The sequence below is a fragment of the Contarinia nasturtii genome, unplaced genomic scaffold, assembly GCF_009176525.2.
Source record: "Contarinia nasturtii isolate CC-2019 unplaced genomic scaffold, AAFC_CNas_1.1 Cnas_scaffold_810, whole genome shotgun sequence".
In the NCBI taxonomy this organism is placed as follows: domain Eukaryota; kingdom Metazoa; phylum Arthropoda; class Insecta; order Diptera; family Cecidomyiidae; genus Contarinia; species Contarinia nasturtii.
Window position 1 is genome coordinate 3,311,144 of NW_022198157.1, and position 25,280 is coordinate 3,336,423.

The 25,280-nt window shown below is 34.3% G+C and overlaps 1 protein-coding gene across 2 annotated transcripts; it reads left to right on the forward strand.

Moving 5' to 3' along the window:
- Positions 1-2,556: 2,556 nt before the first annotated feature.
- On the forward strand, positions 2,557-25,230 carry LOC116341958. Of its 2 annotated transcripts, none has more exons than XM_031769394.1 (11): positions 2,557-2,715; positions 9,451-9,708; positions 20,238-20,498; positions 21,698-21,993; positions 22,070-22,167; positions 22,271-22,435; positions 22,940-22,960; positions 23,106-23,174; positions 23,251-23,327; positions 23,402-23,547; positions 24,226-25,230. In XM_031769394.1, the coding sequence occupies exons 2-11, from the start codon at positions 9,610-9,612 to the stop codon at positions 24,332-24,334; spliced, it is 1,341 nt and encodes a 446-aa protein (XP_031625254.1). In that variant the 5' UTR covers positions 2,557-2,715; positions 9,451-9,609; the 3' UTR covers positions 24,335-25,230. The 2 variants fall into 2 exon arrangements, with proteins under 2 accessions (XP_031625254.1, XP_031625255.1); XM_031769395.1 differs by having other exon boundaries at positions 20,238-20,486.
- The last annotated feature ends 50 nt before the right edge of the window (positions 25,231-25,280 follow it).

Genomic DNA, 25,280 nt, shown 5'->3' on the forward strand with positions numbered 1-25,280 from the left:
CAAATTGTCGTACAAGTGAAAAAAAACTTTCGATACACATAACTTTTTTTTCCCGTTTTTCTGGCGCATGGCATTTTCATGCCGTTTATTGATCCACCGCGTTGGATGGAAAACACTCACAACATCAGCAGTACTATTATGGAAAATGTTACTCGCTATGAATGTAAATGATTCAATGCGCGCAACGCACGGTTCATTCATGAAATGAACATGCGATTTAGTGCGTTTGACTATTCTATATGGTAAATATGCATTTATTTTGATTTTAATGCGAAAAATTACAATCGGGTCGAATTATTTTAAAGATTTTTTTTCTCTTGAAAATATTGAAATCGTAATTATTTATGATTAAAATGGACCAGAAGCTACAAATGCAGACAGTAATCTAACCAGTAAGTAAGAGTTTCCAAGATGAATAAATAATCAGAGACAAGAACCCTCTTGTGAATTCTCCGTGAGTAAAACAGCACATGAATGACAACAGCGCCATCTGTTGAATGCAAAGGTAATTTCGGTTTCGAAACTGATTTTATCATGAAATTAAGAGAATCTCTTATTTGCTGTAATTTTAACATTCTTCAAAGAATCTAATGATGCAATAAAATGATAATAATAGATAAAATGATACAAAATTATGGAAAGAAAAATATGATGAAGAAATGAAAGAACGAATAAAAATGGAAATTACACAAACGAGATAAAACTGAATGTATCCATATATATTGTTCAGTGAATTGAGAACTAGTTGCACGTTTTAAAATGTATTTTTGATTGCATCACGTTTATTGCTTTGGTGAAAATAAAGAAAATGATAAAAATTTCAATTATCAAATGGATGGATGAGCTTGAACGTTTGGAGTAATAAAAATGTCTCAATGCAAGTGTAAAGTGCTAGTGTAAGTTCTTGTTTAATGTGATAAAGTATTATATCAAGCGTACAAAATCCCATCGTAAGCATTCCAGCTTGATAATTCTTGTTATTATCGTTTTATAAACGAGATGTGAGAAAAAAAAAATGCTAGAAAATTGCAGAGGAAAATGTCCAAAATGGCCTATTTATTTTGTAATTGAACAAAAACATGTTCATTGAAATTGTTTGTAAAAATCAGCGGTGCAATGGGAAATGAGTTCTTGTTTTGGATTTAGTTCATGTGGCCGTTGCACTGAAATTGTAGCACATTAGAATGTGTAACACGATCAGATGCATAAATTAAGGTCTAATCATTTGTGTGATGGTAACACACAAACGTGCACCATCTACGCAATATTATCCATGCTCAAAAAGAACAAAGCGCATGGCAGTGCATTTTATGCCGTTTAGAATATCGGCAACGCTGATGCTGGTTCAATGAATGCACGATAATATAGCCTTCAACCGAATAAATATATACAAAGTCGGACACAGCGGCAATTAAGCGTTTAAAAATGCGATGAACAAAAAAAACTGCATAGTAACCCCACCACATGATAACACACACTATTCGATATCATTGTTGCTGCATTAATGCTGTCGGAACAATAAAAAGAAATCAAAAAATTGTCGGTTAAATGGCATACTGCATATCACTTTACATTCGAATTGCAAAAATTCTTTAGTAAGAGCCCATTTGGCTTGGGATGATGTATCGTTTGAAAAACGTGCGACAACTAATGGAACAATTTGATGAGTTAGTGGCAAAACCACTTTAGGCTATAAAATTTGTCAAATGACACGAATTTTTGCAAAATCTATTCATTTTCTACTTCTATGTATGGAGATTCAAAGTTCGAAGTGAATTGCACAATTCAATGACGCATCACGAAGAGAGAGAGAGAGAGAGAGAGAGAGAGAGAGAGAGAGAGAGAGAGAGAGAAGAAGAAAACAAAGTTTGTTCTTACACGCACTGAGAGTAGAATATTTGTACGCGAAAACGTCGTTCGATGAAACACATTTCAATGAATAACAGACATTTTGGACACGGTTGTTAATATACAAAATTTACACTGCGACACAGATCTGTTCTGTTTTATTCAATTTAATGCGCTATAATCTATGGTGCGTTTCATGCGCAAATACAAAAGCGACGAAATATCCAGAATAGAGTCGTCATAGAATGTTTGTGTATGTGTGTATATAAAATATAATTTTCAGCGAGAGGCTGTTACGCTATTGCTGCATGCTTATAGACACTGAACTCATTGCAAACAACAACCTGAAGCATTGCGATACGGTTTGGCGCTCAACAGCACTTCCATTTTCAGTTTTATTTTTCTCTTCTGTTTACCTGTCGGCGGATTTCTCAACATTGATCGCAAACGCGCACGCTTTACCCAACACCAACACCATAACATTCTGCATGCGCAACACAACAAGAACCAGAATCTAATAGCATGTTTTGTGTTTGCATTGAGTTGGTTTTTTTTACCTGTCTGCTATATGCTTGTACGTAATGTGTGTTTGTGTGATGTTTACGCTGTTTAGCGTTTGTGATCAGCGAGAGATCGTTTCGCATGCGGGTACGGTATATACTTGAATCGTCTGTATGTCCGTAACTTCCAGTCAGTCATTATTTTCGATTCAACGTGATATGTAACAATTTCAACGCTTGTGCATTCGCGCAGCAAAAAACCATTGTTTTTATTACATTTAATACAAATAAACGAAAATAAATACAGCAAACTCGCATTTCGAGATTCAATCGAATTTACTCAATTTTTGTTCGCTTCATCTGTAAAGTAAGTGCAGTTTTTTTAACAGTGGAAATTATTTATAATAGTAGACGACGTTTATTTGGTAAAATTTGTAAAGTAGTGTGCGAAATTGAGTTTGAGTGTACGTTGAGTGAACCAAAAAGTGAATTATTGAGTTCAAAATATGCATATCAATTACATTACGAACGCGCAATTGTTTCGAGAATTTGTTTACGTCGTTATTGAGTGTCGATTGAAACGATAAAAATCGCACCGCACACAAACTGAAACAAAAAAAAAATATAGCCCGCTCATTCTATACAACAGAATTGTACATATAATTGTTATTTTTTCAGTGTAATGAAAAATTGTTTCTCGCTTGATTTTGACAGATGCGACCACATGACTAAATAGGGAAATACTAGTTTTTAATTGTTTGAAGTTGCGATTGATGTTAAATTATCTGTTCCAACAGACTCTGCTCGAAAAAAAGAACGAAATTTACCTACTTTGTAATGCCTACATTTGCAAAACAAAAAAACAACGATCATAATATATGCATACATGATACCAACACAAAAATGATATCATGATTCATTTAACCAGAATATTGTTGTCGTGCGATTCGACATTGAACGTCCCACAGCGGTTCACATTTCATAGAGATTCGGAAACCCATGTGAATTGTGTAACTTGATTTATATATTACAAAATTGTTTTTTTTTTTTTTTTGTTACAAAGCCGTTTCTCTTTACTTGGTGTATCTTTTGCTTCGTTCTCGAATGATTCGAGCAATAACACCAAAAAAAAACGAAGAAAAAGAAGTGAAGCGGTATGCCAATTAGAGCAGCAGCTCTCACTCTCCGTCGCATATTTTTTCCCGCCTGGTTGTTGCTTTTTTGTTTGAATCATGAAAACGGAATTATCGTCGAAGCCACAAACAAGACCTCAAGACTGCTAAACAACCGACCAATTTTCAACACGTTCACATTCTTTGGTGGCCGCATGGAATAAAATAGAAAGTGTTTTTTGTCGATGTTCATTTTTTTTCTCTTCTCTCGCCTGCAACGATATTTATCGACTCGAAAAATGAGGAAGAAAAACCAATTCCGAATGGGAAGGTAAAATTGAAATCAAATCTCGTTTGGCATTGCAAGATAGATTGCAAACAAAGCAGCAAAGCAGCAACAGCAATAACAACAACGTGCGTTATGATACACCTCTGCGAGACAAAGAAATCGCGAAAAAGGTGTTTAAATGCTCATATTGTGTCTATTCACTGTATGGACTTGCATGCTTTCGGGTCGGGTCCGGTTCGGCTACTCAGCTATTGACATGGCAGTTTGTTATATCATTGTGCTTTGTGAATCGAACCAAATGATGTGTATTTAGTTACTTTACTATATTATTTATTACTTGCAATTTCCATTCGATGGGCCAATTGCCATGAACAGCACAAAAAAGACGATGGTTACGAAATGCCGAATATACACATCAGTGTGGACATCAAATGATCGTGAGCATCATCCAATTGTTGAAATCGTGCTTTGAAATATGTTTAGAAAAGCGCATCAAATTTTCCAAGGCAATCTATCGGGCCAATGAGTGGCGACCAATCCGATGATTGAGTGAAGAAGAAAAAACGACCAAATTAACTTCGCCCGAATTAAATCACATCGCATTTTTTATTCCCTGCGATTATCGAAGGAGAAGCGAATACAAAATCGCTTCCTTTTTTTTCGCTTTTTAACCTCTCTTGAAATCAAATGAATAAAATCTAGGTCGAAGCATTGATTTAAATTGAACTAACGATGCTATTTTTTTGTAAATCAAAATAAATAAAAACAAAGAAGTCATTCTTTATACACAAGATGAATTGAACGAAGCAATAGATAACAGCAAAGCTGAAGCTCATTAGTTATATTCAATGGAAGTTATCGGCGCACGTTATCAATGGCAAAACAAAAACGAAAAATTGAACGAATGAACCTGTGGCGCGCGGAGAGCATAAAATCAGGTTTCCCATTAAAATAGGATCGGATTTCAATAGAAATTTAATTAACTACAGCTCATTTTGTCGGTTTTTTTTTGTAAAATATGCTCCGATCGAAACGTCTTTTTCGTGCGACGAGGATTTTAAGATCAAATGCCCCTCATTACGGTAAAATCAGATCGCTATTTGCTGCGAGAACGACTACGTTTGATTTTTTCTAATTATGGCGCCAAATGCACCACAAACATTTATTCAATCATCGTTTTACTTCTGTATCATTAGATTCTGGTTTTTTTTCTCATCTCGATCTTTCAGCAAAGCCGGAATTTGCAAAGACCGTTGCCTCTGATCAAATACCGAACAAGACCATTTTTAAATGTTCCGTTGCTCATTGCGAAAACCGTTCGAGAAACGCTGAAAACTTGTCATGACAAAACGCTACTTTGAAACGAACACGAAAAAAATATGTACACATGTTTAAATCGATTGAAATTCCTTAGATTTGTTGTACTTTTGGTTTCTGTCTCATACTCGTACACTAATCCAATTTGAAAGAAATGGCTCTGCTTCTTGTGCAGTCAGAATGTTGAGAGATTGCGCGCTCGCGCACGAGCTCACACACGCTATAATTAAAATATTGAATGATATCACCGGCGATGAGAAACAACCGTTTTTGTTTCACAAACAGCCAATACCTGTTCGTTTTTTTTTCTCATTCGATCAATTCATTCTTTGCACAACTGATTCTCGGCTGAAAAGAACGTAAACGGTTTTCGTGTTTTGACGTAGTTTTCGATGCAATCAATACCTCGTTTGAAAATTGCTTGTCTTGTTTTGGTTTGTTTGTTTCGTCTGTTTAGTTTTTTTGTGCCACTCCACCTGCCTATATACTTATATTGGGCGCTTCTTCGCTATTTTACTTCATGATGCACAACATCACTTTGGTCGAGATCAAATTTTTGATCTGCTTTGTTTCACGCTTTTGAATTTACCTTTTGACCGTTGCCAGAAACAGATAGAAAAAAATTAAATGGAAACGATTTTTTATACCAAGAAAATGTTACAATCTATATATACAAAGGTTTTATTTATTTCTACTTCCCGAAAATAAACGCAAACAGTAGACAAATGGGAAGAAAATAAAAGCAGAAAAAATCATAAAGAAACAATGAAAAGTAGTATCTTTTCGATAACGGTCATGTGAAATAGTTTTATTGATCGATTGCCAAATCCAAAAAACACAATTCGTCAATAAAAGTTTCGATTGATTGACGGGTTCTGTTAATTTTTTTTTCTTTTTTTCTGTTGTTGTCATCGTCGTCAAATTTTCAACATTACACAACAATCATATATATGAATACGTCTGTGAGGTATACATAACTCAAAATTATTTATTATTGTTGTTGATGTTATTATTCGTTTCGCCGGTTGAAGCGAATTCCATGTTATGTATAAATAGATGCTTCAAATACGCAATCGGATTGTCGAAAAACCGACAAAACCAAATCTCTTTTAAAGCAATAAATAAAATCTTGTTCAGTACGGCTGCTGTAATTTGTCACGCTTTGGATTTAAAGTTTTACATTCCAGACAAAAGTTGATTTTTTTCATTTCAACAAATAATATAATCGAATTTGTAATGCCCGCTTTATCTCGATGCATTTGTCTTTTTATTTACGAAAAATGTTATAAATGAAATGGAATGCTGTCGGTGGCGAAATGAATCTTTTATTTTATTTCGCTTTAGTAACTAAAGAAAACTGAATTGTTCTGGTTTTAGGTGTGTCTGTTCTGTATGCTTTTTTTTGTGTGTATGTCTCATTCGTATGCAGCTGACAAATCCCACGTAAAGCAATTCGTAATGCCGATATAGCAGAGAGAGAGAGAGAGATGAAAAAAATTGTTTTTCAATTTAATCGTAAGGTCCCATTGAATTTGTATGTTCGTTCATATTTCTCTCGCTCACATATTTCGCAACCTGTTTGCGGCTTATATTCTCTTGGTGTTTTTTATTGAAAATCAACTGGAGGTATAATTTATTAAAAAAAAAAAAAAAACTACGAATAAAAGTCGCTCGGTTGGAATGACGACGATCAAATGATTGTCTGCTTTTCGGATTATGAGCTTATCATATTTGCCTGAAACATTCAATCTAAATTCGGTCTAAAATATCCCTTCGTGCATCAAAACGCATTGTGTGGCACTGAAATAAGCATTATTTGCTGCCCTCTGCTCTTCATTTTCCTTTGCAGAATAAAAAGCCGTGCACAATTCATGTCGCAAATCAGCATACAAAAAAATGCCCGGAAGATTGATCGTCACATGAAGCACACATACCGTCATGTCTTTTGAGAATATTTCACAAGAGATATGAGTGTGCAGGAAAAAAAGAAGAGCCGCACAGACGAATGAGTTATTTTCTACGTAATATTTCATACACGATTTGTGTTTATCGTTTTCGATTAGTCGAAATGTGTACGTCAAAACATTCATATTTGCTTGGTCCATTGGCAATAGCATATGTGAAGACACACTCAAAAAAATAATAACGAATTCATAGTTTCACATGTCCGCATGTTGCAATGGAATCGGCAGGGCTCTATCTCGATTTGTGAAAAACGTGAAGATGAAAAATTGAAATGGCCAAAATGAAGCGATCGTTTCATGTGCGGTTTTTTTGCGCTTGTCTTTTCATTATTTTAATATGCGCACATATTGCATATTGCCGTCTTGACCGGAATGAGTACACACGCGTTCGACCACATAATCCATACCTTTCATTTCGGTCACTGTTGTAGCGCTATGCTTTGCCATCATACATTTAATTTAGCCACAATGTAATATAAACAAATATTGCGCGAACCATCGACTCTACACATGTGTAGCAAATGGTTAAAGAACAGGCGAGCTTGCGAACGAACGAAAGATACTTGACAAAGTGTTATGATGTCATCGTTTCATTCGTTCACGTCCATCATCTCTCTCTCTCTCTGCACACTATCACACATATATGTTGTATTGTGAGATCGCGAACATAGAGAGCGCATATGAAGCGATAAGCAGTGGCTTTGTCGCATTATTGATCACGAAATGCTTAATACCACTTTAGCGATTTATTCTATTGTTTTTCGTCTTCGCTGTTGTGCCCGCAGCATATTCTACCAAACCATGACCAATGCCAGAGTGAAAGAGAGAGAGAGAGAGAGAGAGAGAGAGAGAGAGAAATAAAGAATTTTTCATTTTGCTTCGTTTATGTTTTCGTCTCTTCAGTTAATGGCTTGTTCTTGTTTATTTTTTTCTTCTGCTGTCTTTGGTAATTGTGTGAACGCGACGTATGTTGGTGGTGTGGTTGAGCGTGTGAGTGTGTGTTGATGATGAAGTAACCCACGTCACATTCGCTTCATGTGAAATAATAATAGCTAATGTGTATTTTGTTTTAGATATTCTAAGGTCATAAATGATGTAAGCTGAACGTTTGACGAATATAAAATGACACTAAAATGTGCCTCCATTATTTTTTTCATTCAAATTTTTTTCTACTGACAAACATTTTACACCATTTAATGAGGTTCGCTGCTCTGCAACAGGTCTTTCAAAGTACATTGTGACATTAAATGTTTCCATAAAGTGCTCATTTAAATGCATTTTAGAATAAACGCTGACGTTTTCATGTTTTTTTTTCTTCAAATTCCGAACATTGCATTTTCAATTATGCACAAAATAAAAAATAAATTATTCGAATTAATTATAAAAATACTAGGCAATTTTGTTACTTTATCGCTCATTTCATTTTAAGCACGCAACGCCTTACAGCGTGCCATTTCAAAATAGAATTCAATGGAAAGAGAGAAAAATAGAAAAAAAATATGTTCAATATTTATTCGCTACCGTCCAAGCTACAGCTTATTTTCATATATAATCACATGGCAGACCGGGTTGCTGCTAATCAAATGAAAATTCAATGTATTTTCGATATTAAATGTTCGTGGCATGGATTTAATTTTTTTCAAATACTTAAATGAAATTGCGCAGATTCTCTCTTTCTCTATCTTTTGAGTGGACGATGGAAGATTGCTTCCGCTCCAGTTGTCACTAATTTGACATTTAATTCGAAAATTAAATCCGCATCAGTTTTGCACGAACAGTGGTCGATGCAATGGTGCATTGTGAAAGAAAGATGGATGAAAAAATGGTGCACAGAATTAACAATACCTTTCACTAACTCATGTGAATTATGGAGGCAGTTTTAGAGCATTTGTTGTCGACCGAAACGGAAATTTTCAGATTCACTTTTTTTTGAAACATTCATAATCGGCCAACAATGTAAACGTAAATTGAATAATTTTTAATTGTATTTGGTATCGCGAGAACTCCATTTTCTACTCTATTGAAATCAAGTGAAATCGTGAACGAAGATGCGTGGAGTAAAATAAAAACAAACATAAGATCGTAAGATGACAGATATTTCCCATTGGTATCATGAAACAATGGCAGAGTCGCTGACTACATGGGAAAATATGCATATTTTGTTTGCTTTCGTTTTCCTACAAATGACACATCAAGACTCATTTTATTTCTGGTATTAATCGTTAGGATCCGTACACTCGATGAACCTAATTAACACGATTTCGTTCGTTGAAGCAGAAACTCACGTAAACTCGAAATGCCATTAAAATGCGCATTTTTCTTCTAAAATATGTGCATTTAAAATGAAAAAATAATACATGATGCTTAGAATTAACCCCATAATTTGATTTGTTTATCTTATTTTTCTTTTCTCTCATTAGGCATTGCATTGAAATATATAGTGCAAAAAAAACTTGGTGAAAGAAGTGAAAACAGAACAAAAGAGAGAATTACGAAAAAAAATTGTCTGGAATCGTGTGCTGCAAAAGTTCACTGCCTTCCAACGAAAAAAATCTCTCATCACACATAGATCGATTGCAATGGCAACGAATCGATGGCCCAACGGTAGATCCACAAACACATATCACAACTTCATCATGCGGTTATACGTATTACTAATTTGTCGGCTTTCGTTTGATGTAAGTATCTATTTTTAGTGATTCAATGAAGAAAACATTATGGAATTAATTGAGACATTTAACTGAAAAAATTAGAAAAATCTTTTAAAATTGAATTTCAAATCACATTAAATGAAATAATTTTAAAGCAATTTTTATTGTAATTTTCGCTCCGATCCACTTTCATTCGGCACGATTCAACCACTGTATTTCCACCTTATTGTTTACCCATGGCTTTTTTTGTTGTTGTTTTGTTGCTTCCGTATTCGCTATTTTTTTCGTGTAAAAATTTAATTAAGACGCTGGTACAAGTACTTGACTCGTACAAGAAAGCAAAAAAAAATTGGTTCAATAAATGCTTTGTTTACTGGTATGGACGTGTATCTTTTTCGGTGTGGGAAGTGAACTCGGCATGCCAAAGTCATGGAATGCACACAAAATAGGAACAGCTGACATTGAATTTGGCAATATCGACGGCATATAAATTTGGTATTGACTTGTCACGTTTCTTTTTTTAAATAACACCTACTGACAGCCACGGCTATGAGGCTATATGTTGACATTACAACCATCGTTGATTGTAAATCTTTTAACGGCATCGAAGATCACACCGTATTATTTGGTCATATGCCATTCAAATCGACTAACGCTTTTTTCATTTTCAGCAGACGTCGTATGCATATACAATGGCGAATCAAACGGACAATTCTTTAGATTAAATGTTCGATTCTTTTATTCAAAGAATCGACACCGACAATGACAATACCATTGATCTTTGGTGGTCACGACACTTTTCTCGAAATGAAATTGCCAAAATAGCGGCCGTTTTCATAGAAACAATTCGAAATGTAACGGAAAGTGGATTGGATTCAAACACTTCAGGACAGTGACAGTGCCAGTTCAAAAGTCATTGAATCGCAACTCTTCCCGCTGTTTGTCGAAAACGTTTTTTTTCCTTTTGAAATATTCAATCGAAGAAACTTTCAGTCAATTGAATTCTTCATTCAAATCTTTTGAAACAAACAAAAAAACCGATTTCATTCTAAAACAATTTTTGAATACAAAAAAAAAGGTTCTGCATCATTTAAAATTCTCATGTAAAATTCCATGTACATAATCTCACACGTTTCGTTTGAGTAATTTTAAACGAGAATGTTGTACAGAAATTCAGTAATTAGAATCATAACCATAACGTTCGCATGCAGTAATGAACGGGCCGGCGCGCGCGTTTTCTTGTATTTTCCAAGAACTCTAATTTCTTATGCATGAAAACGAAATGAGGAAAAGCAAACAAATGAATTCACACACATTCGAAAAAAATCACATATCTAAAAAAACATGCATGATTTTGTGAAACAAAAAAACCACTGATTCAAGTTTACCACTTTATTGTTGTGTTGAATGCATAAACCAGTGCATAAAATCATAAAAAAAAAAAACAAATTCTTGCACATATGCACTGGAGACACGCATCGGCACTTTCAATTAGTCATTGAGTTGGCCGAAAGAATTATACCATACAAATTGCAATGGCATTTCAGCGCGCTGGCCAAAAAAGGTTGGTGTTTTTTTATTGTTGTTGTCGTTGTTGTTCGTTTTTCTTCGTCAAGGGCCTCGAAGAGTTTACTGAATTTAGCCAAGCAATTATCTTACAATCATCGCGCGTTTCAGCACACTGCAATCGTATGAGTACAATTGCAATGAAATCGGTGTGATCAGTTTGCGCGAGTCACATCGCACATTCCGTATGTAAAGTGTAGTCAACGATGAATCTGCACACAATAAACCATACATTTTTGTTTCTATTTGGATTTAAAAAATAAAATGAAATAATAAAACAACAAGCAACAGAGCAGTAGCAGTGAACATTTGTACAAACATACACGTATATTTCGTGGCAAACAAAGAGTCACTTTAAATACGCCTGTAATACATTACGTGCCTCAATTGAAACTCCATTATTTATGGTGACACAACATATATATAGTGAATTGGCGCAGGAACTACGCGCTCAAAATGAAATAAAAATAGAAAACGAATCTGTTCGTGTTGAGTTCATTGTTCTCGTGGCTAAAGTGTGCGCGCCCGCGAAGCATTTGCTTGCATTTCGTTTTTTTTTTGTGATACGAACAATTCAAAATTGTACAAACAATTTTATTTCAATTCATTTGTGCATATATTGTCATTTGAAATGCACTATTCGCCTGACAACCACCGCGCCGGGGCTATTGCGATATACTAAAAGATGCTGCTCCGAATGAGTGTGTGATTCTTATTTTGCAATGGAAATTAAGAGTCGGTTTTGGATTTATGAATAGAAATTGCGGTGTGACCCTTTGCATCGTTGTCACCTGATAATCAGCCATCTTTTTAGCCAATAACCACTACTATTTATCGCTCCATCTCTCTCTCGCTGTACATGTCTCGCAATACAACACATTTAGTTGGATAATCGGTGTCGGTTTCGCTTCAATGATGTATATTCCGTGTGAATCAATGATTTTCCAGTCGCACTTTTTTGCTCATCGGCTTTAATTATCGAGCGGTTGGATTCTTTTTTTTTCTCATCAATGTTTGCGCGTTCTTTAAAAAAAATCAACACATACGTGAGTTTTTTTTGATTTATTCATGTTTTTAGCGAAGCGTGCAGTAAAAAAAATGATTTTATCGCATCGCAAATTCAAATGTGCAAGACACTTTGCAAACGTCAATATGTTCTAATCTAACAATTGAGTGTCGAGCCACGGCATTTTTGTGCTCTCTGGTTTGCTTGTGCACCGCGAACATTATGCGCATAATTGCAATCTTATGGATGCGTAAATAATTTTATTACATCGACTTATTAGACGAATTCAAGTAATATCCACATTTTTTTCGTTTGCATACGAAAATGTAAACGCATGGTTTTGGATCGGGAGTTTTTTTCTAAGTGGACATTCGATTGTGTGGAAGAATGGTCTCATTTGATTTTCAAATTTGAAAAATTAGAATTTAAAATGTAAGTCTGTAGTGGCTGTAAGGTTCATTGTTCCGAAGTAGTTCACGTGATTGAACGATTCCTAGAAAGTCGATTGATTGATCGTACATATTTCACTGCTGTTGCTGTTTTTGTGGCCGCCGCACGGCTGTTGCTTCCTCACCATAATTTCCGCCTTTGGCACACGAAACATTACTCTTTTTTTTCATACTCGACACAACAGCACTCGTCCATTATGTTCACGGATGTATGGCAGCCAAGTCAAGCACTCTGTTCTTGGCAATCACTTGAGCTTCGTTTTAGTTTTTTTCTTCTCGTTTCGTCATTACATGATGATCGTTAAGGTATTATGATCACATTGCAATTCCGTATGATCGAACGCGAACCGATGTTGCCACTGCATCGCATATTTTAACCTGATGTTAATCTCCGATATTCTAACTAGTCTTCCGTTTTAATAAGTAACGCTGAGCTGTTCGTCAATTGATGAATCGCAGTGCAATGGAATGCTAAGTAGTGTGCAACAAATTTACAATATGATTGCATGTAAACCAACTTATAAATATTATTACACCAACAAATACAATATCAATTACTACATATTTATACTAGGAAATGTGAAAAATTTCTATAAAACTTTGAGGCACGACATTTTGTCTATCGAGAATTTTCGATATTTTCGGAAACTTTGCGCTGAGAAAGAAGTTCTGAAATTTTGCGCTAAAATTCATTTGGCTGAAAAGAATTTTGTGGATTTTTGCAATTATTTTTATGTCCACATATTCTGCTGTGATTTTTATATTCGATGTCGTGTGCTCTTCAAAAGTATATCAAATGCACATTTCCGTCATACTTACCAGAAAGACACATGTAAAATGGTTGAAAGCAACTTTTCATTTATTTCTATTATAGCACATGTTCTATTGATTTATTATCATTCATCCAATCAGCTTTGACCGCAAAACGAAAAACGATATGTAAAAATGCATAAAATCCGTTTTCGAGCCTAAAGATACGGAGCAACCGCTAATCGAACCTGTAGCGCATCTGCAACTGTATGTGAAAAAAAGTGTGATTTGCTGAGTGAGAGGAGCAAAAAAAAATCAACGGTGCAACATTTCATGCAATGACAGCTGTTCATGTGAAGTGATGCGATTCATTTCAAGTGTCCATTTGTATTACGTGTTATAATAAATTAAATGCGCCAATCTCTGGCCTATGCGCCACAGCGCAGCCACTCGATTTACGCTTGATCTGTTACTTCGATCAAAGCATTGATATTTATTTGCTTCGCTTGGCCTTTTGTGTGTTTTAATGTTTTATCTCGTGTTTGCTTTTTTTTATTTCATTAGGCACATTTAGCTGTGGCTTTCTTCATGACCCGTTTTGCCATTTTTTTCTCTTTCTCTTTGCCATTTCATAATAATAATCATTTTAAGTGTTTGTTCGAATGATGAATAATCATTTCAAACGTCTAATCGTGCCTTTGCTGAAGGGGAAATGCAATCAACAAATACAACAAAATGAAAATATATTACAAATGTTGAACAAGTGGAACGAAAAAAAAACGGTTCTGTTTTGTGCTTCATTTCACATGGCAACTTGTTTGACTGACAATTAAAACCATTATTTCCACTGTGTTTGACAATGTTTCGAAATTTCTAAGTTAAACAATATGTTATAAAGGTTTCATTTTGAGAAATGACAAAAAATTATCGTTCGTTCTTTTTCCATACATCGGCTTGTTCATATGTGGTTATCAGTTGATATTATCTAACAAACATTTTGAAGTGTCTCAAACAAACGAATGAAGACATTTAGAAGAAAAATGGAATTCATTTTAAATTGTATGTTTTTTTCTCTCAATAGATATGTTATTGGCATGCGGTTGAAAAATTCGCCACCTGCAAAACCAGCAGCTGAAAAAATCAAAAAAAATCACATATACATTTTTCAAACGACAGAAAACCAATCTCAGAAATGCCGATACAGTTTTGTGTAGGGAACGGGAATGTATTAGATTGAACAAGCGCTGTTAAAATTATTGACTCCATGCCTATTAAATATCGTTTATTCGGGTTTATTTTCGTTTGATTTTTTGCAATACGAAAAATGCAAATGTGCACCGCTGTGGAAATTGTTTTCTTTATTTTAAAATATGTTGCTCTCTGTTTGCATATGACTTCCGTGCCGCCTTTTGTGTTCGGTTGCTCTGTAAGCGCACATTCTCTCACTCATAAAATAGTTTGGCGATTGGATTTTCTCATGCAAAACACAAACATAAAGACACAGCAAAAAATGAATTTAACGAGAATTTTTGAGCGGTAAATCGTTTTGCTTCAAAACTAAAAAAAGGCTGAGGTTTTGTCGATGCAACAGAAAATTGAGATAAATAAGATTGAATCCGTGCTGTAGATATAGAAACAAACTGGTTTCCATATGCATGTGCCGTGTGTGGAAGCCGTGGGTAAAGTGGATTTGCATCGTAATGAAATCGTTTGCAATTGATTTGCAAGTTAAAAGTTATTATCATTGATATATATTTTTTTTTGCTTTTTATGTGTGGGTGTAGAGGGTTTGTTGTGCGAACCGCGACAACACAAACCACGACCAAAAGTTCCGAAACAAATGTAGCATTCATAAATATTCTGTAGCTCGGTGTGTGATTTCATTATATTGAATGGAATTCCACATTAAATTATGCAACATTGTATGCATACGAACCGACTGCGATTGGAAACATGTAATTTCTCTTTTATACTATGTGTAGACGCGCATGTGCTCTCAATTCGAAATAGCTCAATGAGTGTGTGCGCGCGCATGCTGTTCACTTCAAAAATGGTTTGGTTGCTTGTTGTGTGTTTTGCGTTACTTTATCATCCGTATCAAACTTCTTTCGTAGAAAATCCAGACTTTTAATTGAATAATTCAGTTTAAAGTATATGTTTTGCTTTTGCCGCATTTTTCGGAATGATTCCCAAAGCCAAATGCGATTGTTTACTTTATATTGATGTCGGCAGCAGCATCGGAGTGCGCATAGAAGAAAAGAACTCATAATTTATTCACTGCAAATAGCATTTGGAAGCTTGAAATACCGAAATGTAATTTACCTCTAAATTTCAATGAATAAATGTTGCTGAGCATATAAAAGTAACAACATCGAAAAAAAAACAACATTATTTTGGCAATTTCTGGTTTTTCCTTTTATTTCTCGTGACTTAACCGGATTCATTTTCACTTGAAATGATCACAATTTTTTTTTCTTCAATAAAAACTCGCACAATTCAACTGACACACTGTTTAAAGTACAAATACAGAAACTTGTATGAAGTATGGACAATAACTGCTTCGTCAACGGCGGCGAGTCAATCGTATCGAACATGCGAGCACATACATAAATCTTTTTACAGGTCATTGTATAAGCATAAAAATAGTTTCGAATTACGCAATTACATAATAATTGAAGTTTCGCTGAAATATGGTGTGGCCGAGTAGGCATCTTTGGTGACTACGACCTATCCACCTGGTCTCAATGGAAATGTTGAATTGTTAAATAGAAAAACAAATCAAAGTCGGTTAATTGTACGCGCTTAACGCGCAAGCACAATGATCTCAAACACACATGCACACATAACACACTATTAAGATGATGATGATAAATGTGTAATTATATACATTGAGCGCCCAGCACCCATTAACATTTCAAACACAATTCGATTGACGATACCTTCCCTACCTTAGATACGGAAATATTTGTTGGCCACAGTCGGACGAATATGCAATTTATTTTCTAATTTTTTAAATTTTAATTTCTAGCGCTAAAATGATACATAAAAAAAATTGTAAATCACGCACTCATTTGTTAAGATGATGGAAAAAACACAGAAAAACTCCATCGATGAAAAAGCGTATCGAATTGCTTTTCAGACGCGCTGATTTATTGTGCATTGTGATCATCGCACGTTTCCCTTTCGCTACAAACTGGATTTTACGTGAATGTTTTTTCGCGCTGGATCGATTTTTGTTTACAATATTATTATTGATCACATCCATATTTCACGTGCGAATTCGCAACGATATGGTGGTACGGAGATCAGGCAATAGTGAAAAACAGTGAAATTGATCACCTATTCAAGTCATATTCACGTGACCTTTTGGCGTACGTTTGACCAAAATCGGGCGGAAAAAGTGAAAATAAATTTTAAATTCAATTCCGTATAATTTCTTGGTTTTCGTTGCGGTCTCTCTCTCTCTCTAACTCTCTAGCACACAGAAAACAATTACATAAAGAAAAATGTCGACTCTCTTTTGTTGCCATTTAAAATAAAAAACAAAGGCGACAACCATACACATGTGAAAATATTTCATTTTATCCCGTGGAAAGACTTTCTGATCACGACAACAATTTCTCGTACCGAGTTCCATCACAAGAAATGTCAATTTATTCATTATAACATTTCTCTGTAAGTAAGTGCCTTTTTTGCCTGACTCTCCGTTTGCTTTCATTGTTTCGCATCATGAATTTGCTTCCATTGAAGCGTTTTTCAAACATGCTTAGACAAACAACATCGCAAATACGTTGAATTCATTGATTCAGTCACAATACAGTGAATCACATTGATATTCTTAGAATTAGCATTCCAAATACAATAAGAATTTTTATTACTCACTGCATCTGACCGTTTACGAGTCGAGTTCGATTCGAAGCGATTCACAAGGTGAACAAAAATTATGATCTTTATGTGATAAATCGTCATCATGTGATCATGTGGGGAAAATAAATCATTGCACTCAAATGGAACGAGCAGAATGAACGAGACTTTCATTCAAATCTTATAAATTATCAGCGTATAGTGTGTGCTGTGTGTATTGCGTCACTGTGCATAAAGTTTGTATTTTTCAAGGTTACCCACGTTAACATTCCATAATGCGATTCATTTGTGTGTGTAAACAGTGCTGACACTTTTTGCGATCGTCATTCCAAATGGCTTTGCCAATTTTGGTCAACAAAAATAATAATTTTTGTTTATATTTCCATATGTTACAAAATCGGTGGACAATTTTTAATAAGCTCAAAAATCCAACGACCAAGATGAGCCTACGGTGTTTTTTTATTTAAATTATGTCGCATGTTTCGTAGGTCGTGGTTTTCGATCAAATGAACCAAATTACATGTGGGTAAAAAAGGCTGTTTTCTCGCTTGCTAAATTATTTATAAATTCACATGAACATTCGCATTCATTGGTTCATTGTATGCGAAGTTGATGATACCCAGCATTTCTTTGGCGATCTTCATACAATGGACTCTTCATAGTTTTTTTTTGTGGATCACATTAAAACGGTGACAAATATGTTCGCTATTATTCGATCCATTTTCCAGAATTTTTATGGCATTTCATTAAAAAGTCACGATCAAGAATACAAAAGATAACAGAACATACGCCATTATTGAGAATAAAAAGCAATTCCGACAAAGGCATTAATAGAACAGATGAAAATATGAAAAAAAACAACATTCAAAATGTTAATATATTCAAATTTCACCAAATAGCAGTGACAATGAAGTTGATTTGAAATTCATTTGTATTGTTTACATTTGTTTTATTATTTGTTGTCACCATACGACCGACCAGAATATTTCCCGCTTTTCACTCGATGTACCGTTTGTTCGAATGGGAAGCTGTGCGTTCATACTTTTCAATTGCCTGCGATTTTATTTTTGACAAACAAAACATATAAACCGATCGGCATCTGAATTCAAATTTTATGAATACACAGCGGTCGAATTAATTAGGATGAATGAAAAACAGTTACTCGAAATGGAGCATGAAGTGAAAATATATACCAAGATAAAGCGCAAACATTCTGTGAATACCAAATCATTTCCGGATTGAGAAGAGTTCTTGCCCATCGTTGTCACTGTCATCGAGCATTTAGCAAAGCAAATTTTTTATTGTGCCGCCGCCGCCGCAGTGCATCGTAACGAATAACCCATATTGCTTCATTGTTTCGAATATATTTAATTGTCTGATATTGAAATTTTTGCGTCGTATGCCTTTTGTTTTACATCTCTATAGAATTCCAAATTAGGAATGTATTCAAATCAAAACAACAAAAAACATGTGGGACATTCCATAGAATATCACTGTTCTCCCACCCGAAAAAAAAACAGCAGTAGTAAATATCGAGATGTGAATTTCTTCAGATTATGTGAAACAATATTTCCGTCATTTATGTCGATACAGTATGTTGAATTTAACACTTCATCATAATTCATTACCCGACGGACCTTGATAACGCATAGCTATGTTTGAGCTAAAATATATGTTTTTTTAAAATAGATTATTGCTATTTTATATGACTTGAATTTAAATATATATTTATCACACAACTCATTTCAATATAATGTTGAATGAAACAAAAAAAAATAGCGAATGATATCACCAATTCTAATTTCTGTTTCGAATGTCTGCCAATATTTGGAAGCACACTTCAATTTATTGCAAAGTGAGCCAAACCCAATGTAAACAACAACGTTTGCGGCAAAACACTTTATTTTCTCAAATTATCTTTGAGTCACTTGTTGTTTGCTTTGAACAGTGACTGAAGCATTCTTCATGTGTATATTCAAGCGTAAAATTCTTCGAATCGATGATACACATTTCTTTGAATCGACATATCACTAATAGTGAGTCACTACCGTTTTTTTATTTGGCAAAACGAAAAAAAGACGAAAAAACCAGAGAGTGCAGAAATTAGGTTTTCCCAATTTTCTGTTCAAATTAGCATTTGCGAAAGTTTCGATGTAATGATGTTCATTGGTTACATTAGCATCGCCAAATTTTAACTTAACGCTCTCAAATTCCTAGGATTGTCATTATTCTAAAAAAAGAGCATTATATGGCTTTTTTTCGTCAAAATTACCATATTCGTTGATTGAACCCAAGAACACAAGACAAACGAGTCATTTTTCATCACAAATTGTGCTTCATTGATTGAAGTGTGATGATGAGCAGAATAGATTTTATTATGATTCAATGATTGATTGAGTATTCGCAAAGTTCAATGCATCGGTTGTTTCTATTAATCCTACTGGTATTCCATCCGTTCTTTGCAAATTAGAATTGCAAAAAAGCAAACCTGAGAATTAAGCAATTATTCTATCGTTATGTTCGCCATGATTACACTATGATTAACCTCTGCTAATGATACATTTACGACACTGACAGAAAAAAGAACTGCCCAATCGACTAACATCAAACACTTGAATTCCCATAGTTAACAGGAGTCGTGATGAAAAACCAAATTCATTTGAACAGTTACAATGCACTTTTGTAATTTGACGTAAGCAATTTGCAATTGTAAAACATTCATTTATAAAAGCCACCATTAGTATATTCAATAGCTAATGAATATCGCCAAGGCAAAAAAAAGCGTTGCCATATAACATTGAATCGCTTTAAATTTATATGAATCGTGAGCATATTTCAATAATAAATTATGAACTGTGTATTTTTGTTTTGAAAAAAAAAGTATTAATTTCAAATTTGATTTAATTTTTTTTTTTTTTCAGTTATATCATGTTGCTGCTCAAGACAGTGCATCGAATGAGTTTTCGCCACAAGTATCAGCTACTTGCAGAACCGGCATAATGAATATCAAGGTTGCATTTAACAATTCGTATTCGGGTGCGATTCATACGCGAGATCATCGGACATCATCGTGCATGCAATTCGGCGATGGTTCGAATACAGTCAGCCTAAGTTTGAATTTACTGGCCCGCGAAAAAGATCCCGACTATTGTGGCATCTTGGTACACAACGTGAGTGGTGATGTAAGAACGTGCACATTTATTAACCAATCGATTATTATGGCTCGTTCGCTTAGCCTCTTTTTTTGCCGTTTGTAATCAGAACACACAACAGGTTTTTTTTACTCTCGTCGTTTTTCTAATAAAGACCGCTATCAAAATCATTAATACAAATGCATTTTAACAAATTCCTAACAATTCAGCTAAATCATAACGCCCATGCATGCATTTTATTTGGTTACGCAGTCGAAAAGAAGCGCAGTGGCACTAATAACAAATACCCATGTTTAAATCATAATCATTTTTTTCTAATTGATAATTCCGTAAAAGAAATCAAAACGTAATTTATTTCATAATGAATCAGAGTGTCTTCGCATGAATGTTTACATCAATCTATATTATTGTACAATATTGTCTATTCACATAAGTGCTTGATTGATCGATTATGCGTTTGGCATAAAACAAAACGGTTTTTAACTGCGGCTCAAGCCAGTCAAGCGTGAAAAATTTAACAATTACATGTCGTAGTTCGGATATTGTACTGTTGTTGCAATTTTATCAACAGGTTTGTTTTTGTTTTTGTTCGTTCATTGTGATTGTCTCGCATTATCGAAAAAAATCGAACTTATTGGTTCAACGAATTCACCATTTACCGTTTGAATTCAATGCGAGAATGCGCATCACACAAGCTACACCATGCGGAACATATGTCAAAGACAGAGGAAATAACATGAACATTACGGTTTTTTGATTTTATGTACTGGATAAACATTAACTTTTAACGACAGTGTGGTATATGCTTCGCAAGTCGACGGGCTATTAAACAAGCATTTTTGCTCGACGACCAATGGACGTATTGTAACTTGATTATTTTTCGATATGTTTTTGTTTTGTCTTCACTTGTCTGGCAATGACGATAGCATATTTTCAAATTGCTGGTCACAGAACGTTCGAGAATAAATGCGATGGTATTGCTTTTGAGTTTCGAAATTTGTTGACCCCTTGCAAAAGACACGATGCAGAACATCAGACAGACGAGTTTTTATTTTGTGATGAGAAAAATATGAATCAGTCACGTAACTCCTAATTATCTCTAAAAAAAATATGTTTAAACCATAATAATTTACTGACGGTCTAAAAACGCTAATCGAATTTAATTTGAACTAACCAACCAAAAAAATCGAACAATAAAATTCATTTGAACTTTCTATCGTTGAATTTAGCGATCGGAAGAGCGATCCGTTCAATTGGCGGTGCGAGTACATCGAACACTCGAATTAGCTGATGATAAATTTTATGTGATTACTTGCGGTAAAGCAGGATTCAATCGCGATGAAAATTCCGTTGTTGTTCTTAAATTCTTGGAAAATCAACGTCGGGTTCGCGAAACCGTGTACGGTCGAGAGTACGCCGTTAAAGTTGAATTAACTCAACCAAATGGAACACATGGCATTAAAGTTAAAAATTGCTTTGCATTCAATAAAAAGAACACAAGCATTCCGCTGATCGATAACCGAGGGTAGGCAATAAACACATTTAATTGTTTGTTAATGGTTAAATTTTAATTGAATTTTTTGATCGTTTTAAATTTTCAGATGCCCAGTCGATCCACTCATCATTTCCAGATTCGAAACAAACGCCGATCGTACACAAGCAACAGCACACTTACACAGTATGTTCAAATTTCCCGAAGGTAAGTGTCTTTTTTTGTCTTCGCTCGAACGTCGAAATAAGAAATACATAATTGAAAGTTAATGTTTCAATAAAATATATAAACAATTTCTTCTTTTCAAAAGGTTCTGAAGTTCATATTCAATGTGATGTTGCACAGTGTGTAGGCGGATGCGCTGAAGAAGTATGCCCGGGCGATGTGTATACAGCTTCATCAATAAAAGGCGGAAGACCCGGCAACAAAGTTGAAGACGGTTCATCATTGGCGGCGACAACAGTATTTGTATTAGGTGAGTGTCTTTTTTTCGTCTTCGCTCGAACGTCGAAATAAGAAATACATAATTGAAAGTTAATGTTTCAATAAAATATATAAACAATTTCTTCTTTCACTTACAATTTGATTTTTCCAAATAGAATCAAATTGAATGTAACAAAAAGTGTTTTAAGTACGTACCCGAAAACTTACCACAAAATAAACAAATAGACAAAAATATTTAACATATTTTATTTCGAAAATAACAAATTTATTATATATAATTTTTTTCCTCAAACGGAAAAACAGAATCGGACGCAAACAAAATGAGGCCAAAAATTAATTAATTAAATGATTTAAATCATTTGATCAATTTGTAGCCCAATTTTGTTTGTGTTTATTGTAACGCGAATGAACAAAATATGTACTTCTAGAGAAACACACACAAACACAGAACGCGATAAACAATTCTCAAAAATTCACGCGCATTTGTACTGTTTATTTGTTAATTGAATTTAATTTTTTTTCTGTAATTTTGCAGACCCAGATAAGGCACCACAAGGTATGTGTTAAATGCAATTTAAAATGTTTACGGCTTTTATATGGCATGCCATAGCCATAAATGAAATACATATTTCGCTTTAATATTCTCGGTTGAAAGGTGTTTCATATTCAGTTTTTTTAATGGTTCTCCTTTTATTTTTCAGTACTTTCACCAGCATGCGAGGAAGGAAGCATTCGACCATCATGGTTACTCTGGCTATGCATAACATTAGGTATGCTTTTCAAATATTTTCTTGTTTTTCACGTTTTTTTTCTTCTACTTTATGTTTTTGTTCAATTTATTTACAGGTATTTTGTTCCTCATTATGCTGCTCATGAATATTTTCCTGTGCACAGCGATGAGCTGTAGTTGTGCACGAACAGAAGTATGTATTTAAATGCCAAACTAAATTAAACATTGAACATTGCCGCTAAAACGTTTATTTTCACGTTGGAATAGATAATCGAGAAGGAACCTTCAATAATTGAAGAATACGATCCGTATCGCAGTTGGCACGGCAGCCAATATGGTTCAAGATATTCGCTGCACGGACGTGATGGACACAAAGGTTACACAAGCGGTGGATCGACGATACATTCGAATAGGTCTGATCGATATTAAATCAAAAATCATAAACAAAAAACTGAAAAATGCGATCGCATGAAGCTCATCTGAAAAGCATAGAAACAAACATTCTTCTTTCGATACCAGAAAAAAGCACATTCCCTGTTTAGTCACTGAATTAAGAAGCGATCACTTGGTGCTCTACATTGTGTTAAGGCTTTTTATCCTTTAGCTTTGCGAGTCTGTTCGCTCCGCATTCAAATTAATATCTCATTTTCAACATCATCATTTCTATGTTCTTTGTTTCGTTACGCTTCGCGCCGTTTATGTAAAAAAATATACATCAACAACAACAAACTTTGCAATATTTCAAAACATTTAACACATATTTAATGTACGAAAAAAAATAATAATTTTTAATACAGTAGCTGTTAATCATATACATATTTTTTTTCTGTTTGTAATTGCACCACAAAAAGCGAACTCAATATCCTCACACGTCTCGGTGTGATTGAAATCACATTTTCTTTCATCACTTGTACAGCGCAAACAAAATATCACATACATACCAATCTAAAACCTAACCAAAAATCAAGGGCATTACTAACCATAGCATACATTTTTTGGAATATTTACTGTTTTTTGTTTGAAAAGAAAAAAAAAATTTGTTTTTCACAAACTAATTTTCGTGAATTTGAACATAAAACTGCATTTTGAAGGTCGTTGCCAAATGACACCGATCACTATGCCATTGTGCATTCAAGGCCTGGTTCAAGACATTCGGGGATCGTAAACGGTGGTCATCGAAGCTTACGTGGAAACCATTGATAGTCTGCGCGCACACACAAACCCAAACACACAACGAACCCTTCACACATGCACAACCAAACCACCCGCACCACAAACTCTGTATACAATCTCCAACTGAAAACCGAATCGCACACGAAATTCCTGCAAAAATTCTCGATTTTTTTTTTCGTTGTCATTCAACACCTGGGGAAACGGCACATCCATTGGAATTATCTAGACTAAATTTTATGTGCTTTTTTACGCATTGCACACATACACACACAAAAAATTGTATATAAAATGGATTTTCCTTTAATAATTTAAGCATTTTCGGCTTAATATTTGTATTTGTTTTTAATTTTTGTGGCATTCATCATTTCTATCTATTTTACTTACTGGCTATGTGTTTAATGTCCTTACATCACACCTACTGTCACATTTAGATTTTAAACAAAAAACAACAACCAAAACTCACATAACCACTTCTATAATCATACTGAATCTGAACTAACCATATCTCTGTTGATTGCACCAATGATGCCGATCTTTCCAATATTTATATGTGCAATTGTAAATATTCTTTCTCTTTATAGTCTATTTTCTTTACTCTTTATGATTTCACAAATTTTTCTTTTTCATTTTTTTTTTAATCGTTGGAAAATGTAAATTCTTTTTAATTTGAATAGTTTTTCGATCATCTTGACTCCAAAATTGTAAAAATCCAAATCGAAATCAGTGTTTTGAATGAGAAATAAAAAAAACTGTCCCAACTGCTTTCGTGTCGTAGATTCTAAGTCATTGTTATGTATGAAGTTAGGCTAAGTACTAGAATTTTAATGCAACTAAACTAATTGGATTCGATGCTAAAAACAACATATTGTCAATTACAATTAAAACAATTTTATTTAATAAAAAAATACAAATCGAAATCTTCATCGTTTTCATTTTTTTTTTCTTAACTTTAAGAATTAGCCTTATTTGTCTG

Excerpts from the sequence above, each read along its gene's own strand:
- LOC116341958 (XM_031769394.1), top strand. The coding sequence starts at position 9,610 with ATGGCAACGAATCGATGGCCCAACGGTAGATCCACAAACACATATCAC. Across the intron at positions 23,175-23,250 it reads CTGGCTATGCATAACATTAG|GTATTTTGTTCCTCATTATG; the intron begins GTATGCTTTTCA and ends ATTTATTTACAG. Across the intron at positions 23,328-23,401 it reads GTAGTTGTGCACGAACAGAA|ATAATCGAGAAGGAACCTTC; the intron begins GTATGTATTTAA and ends ACGTTGGAATAG.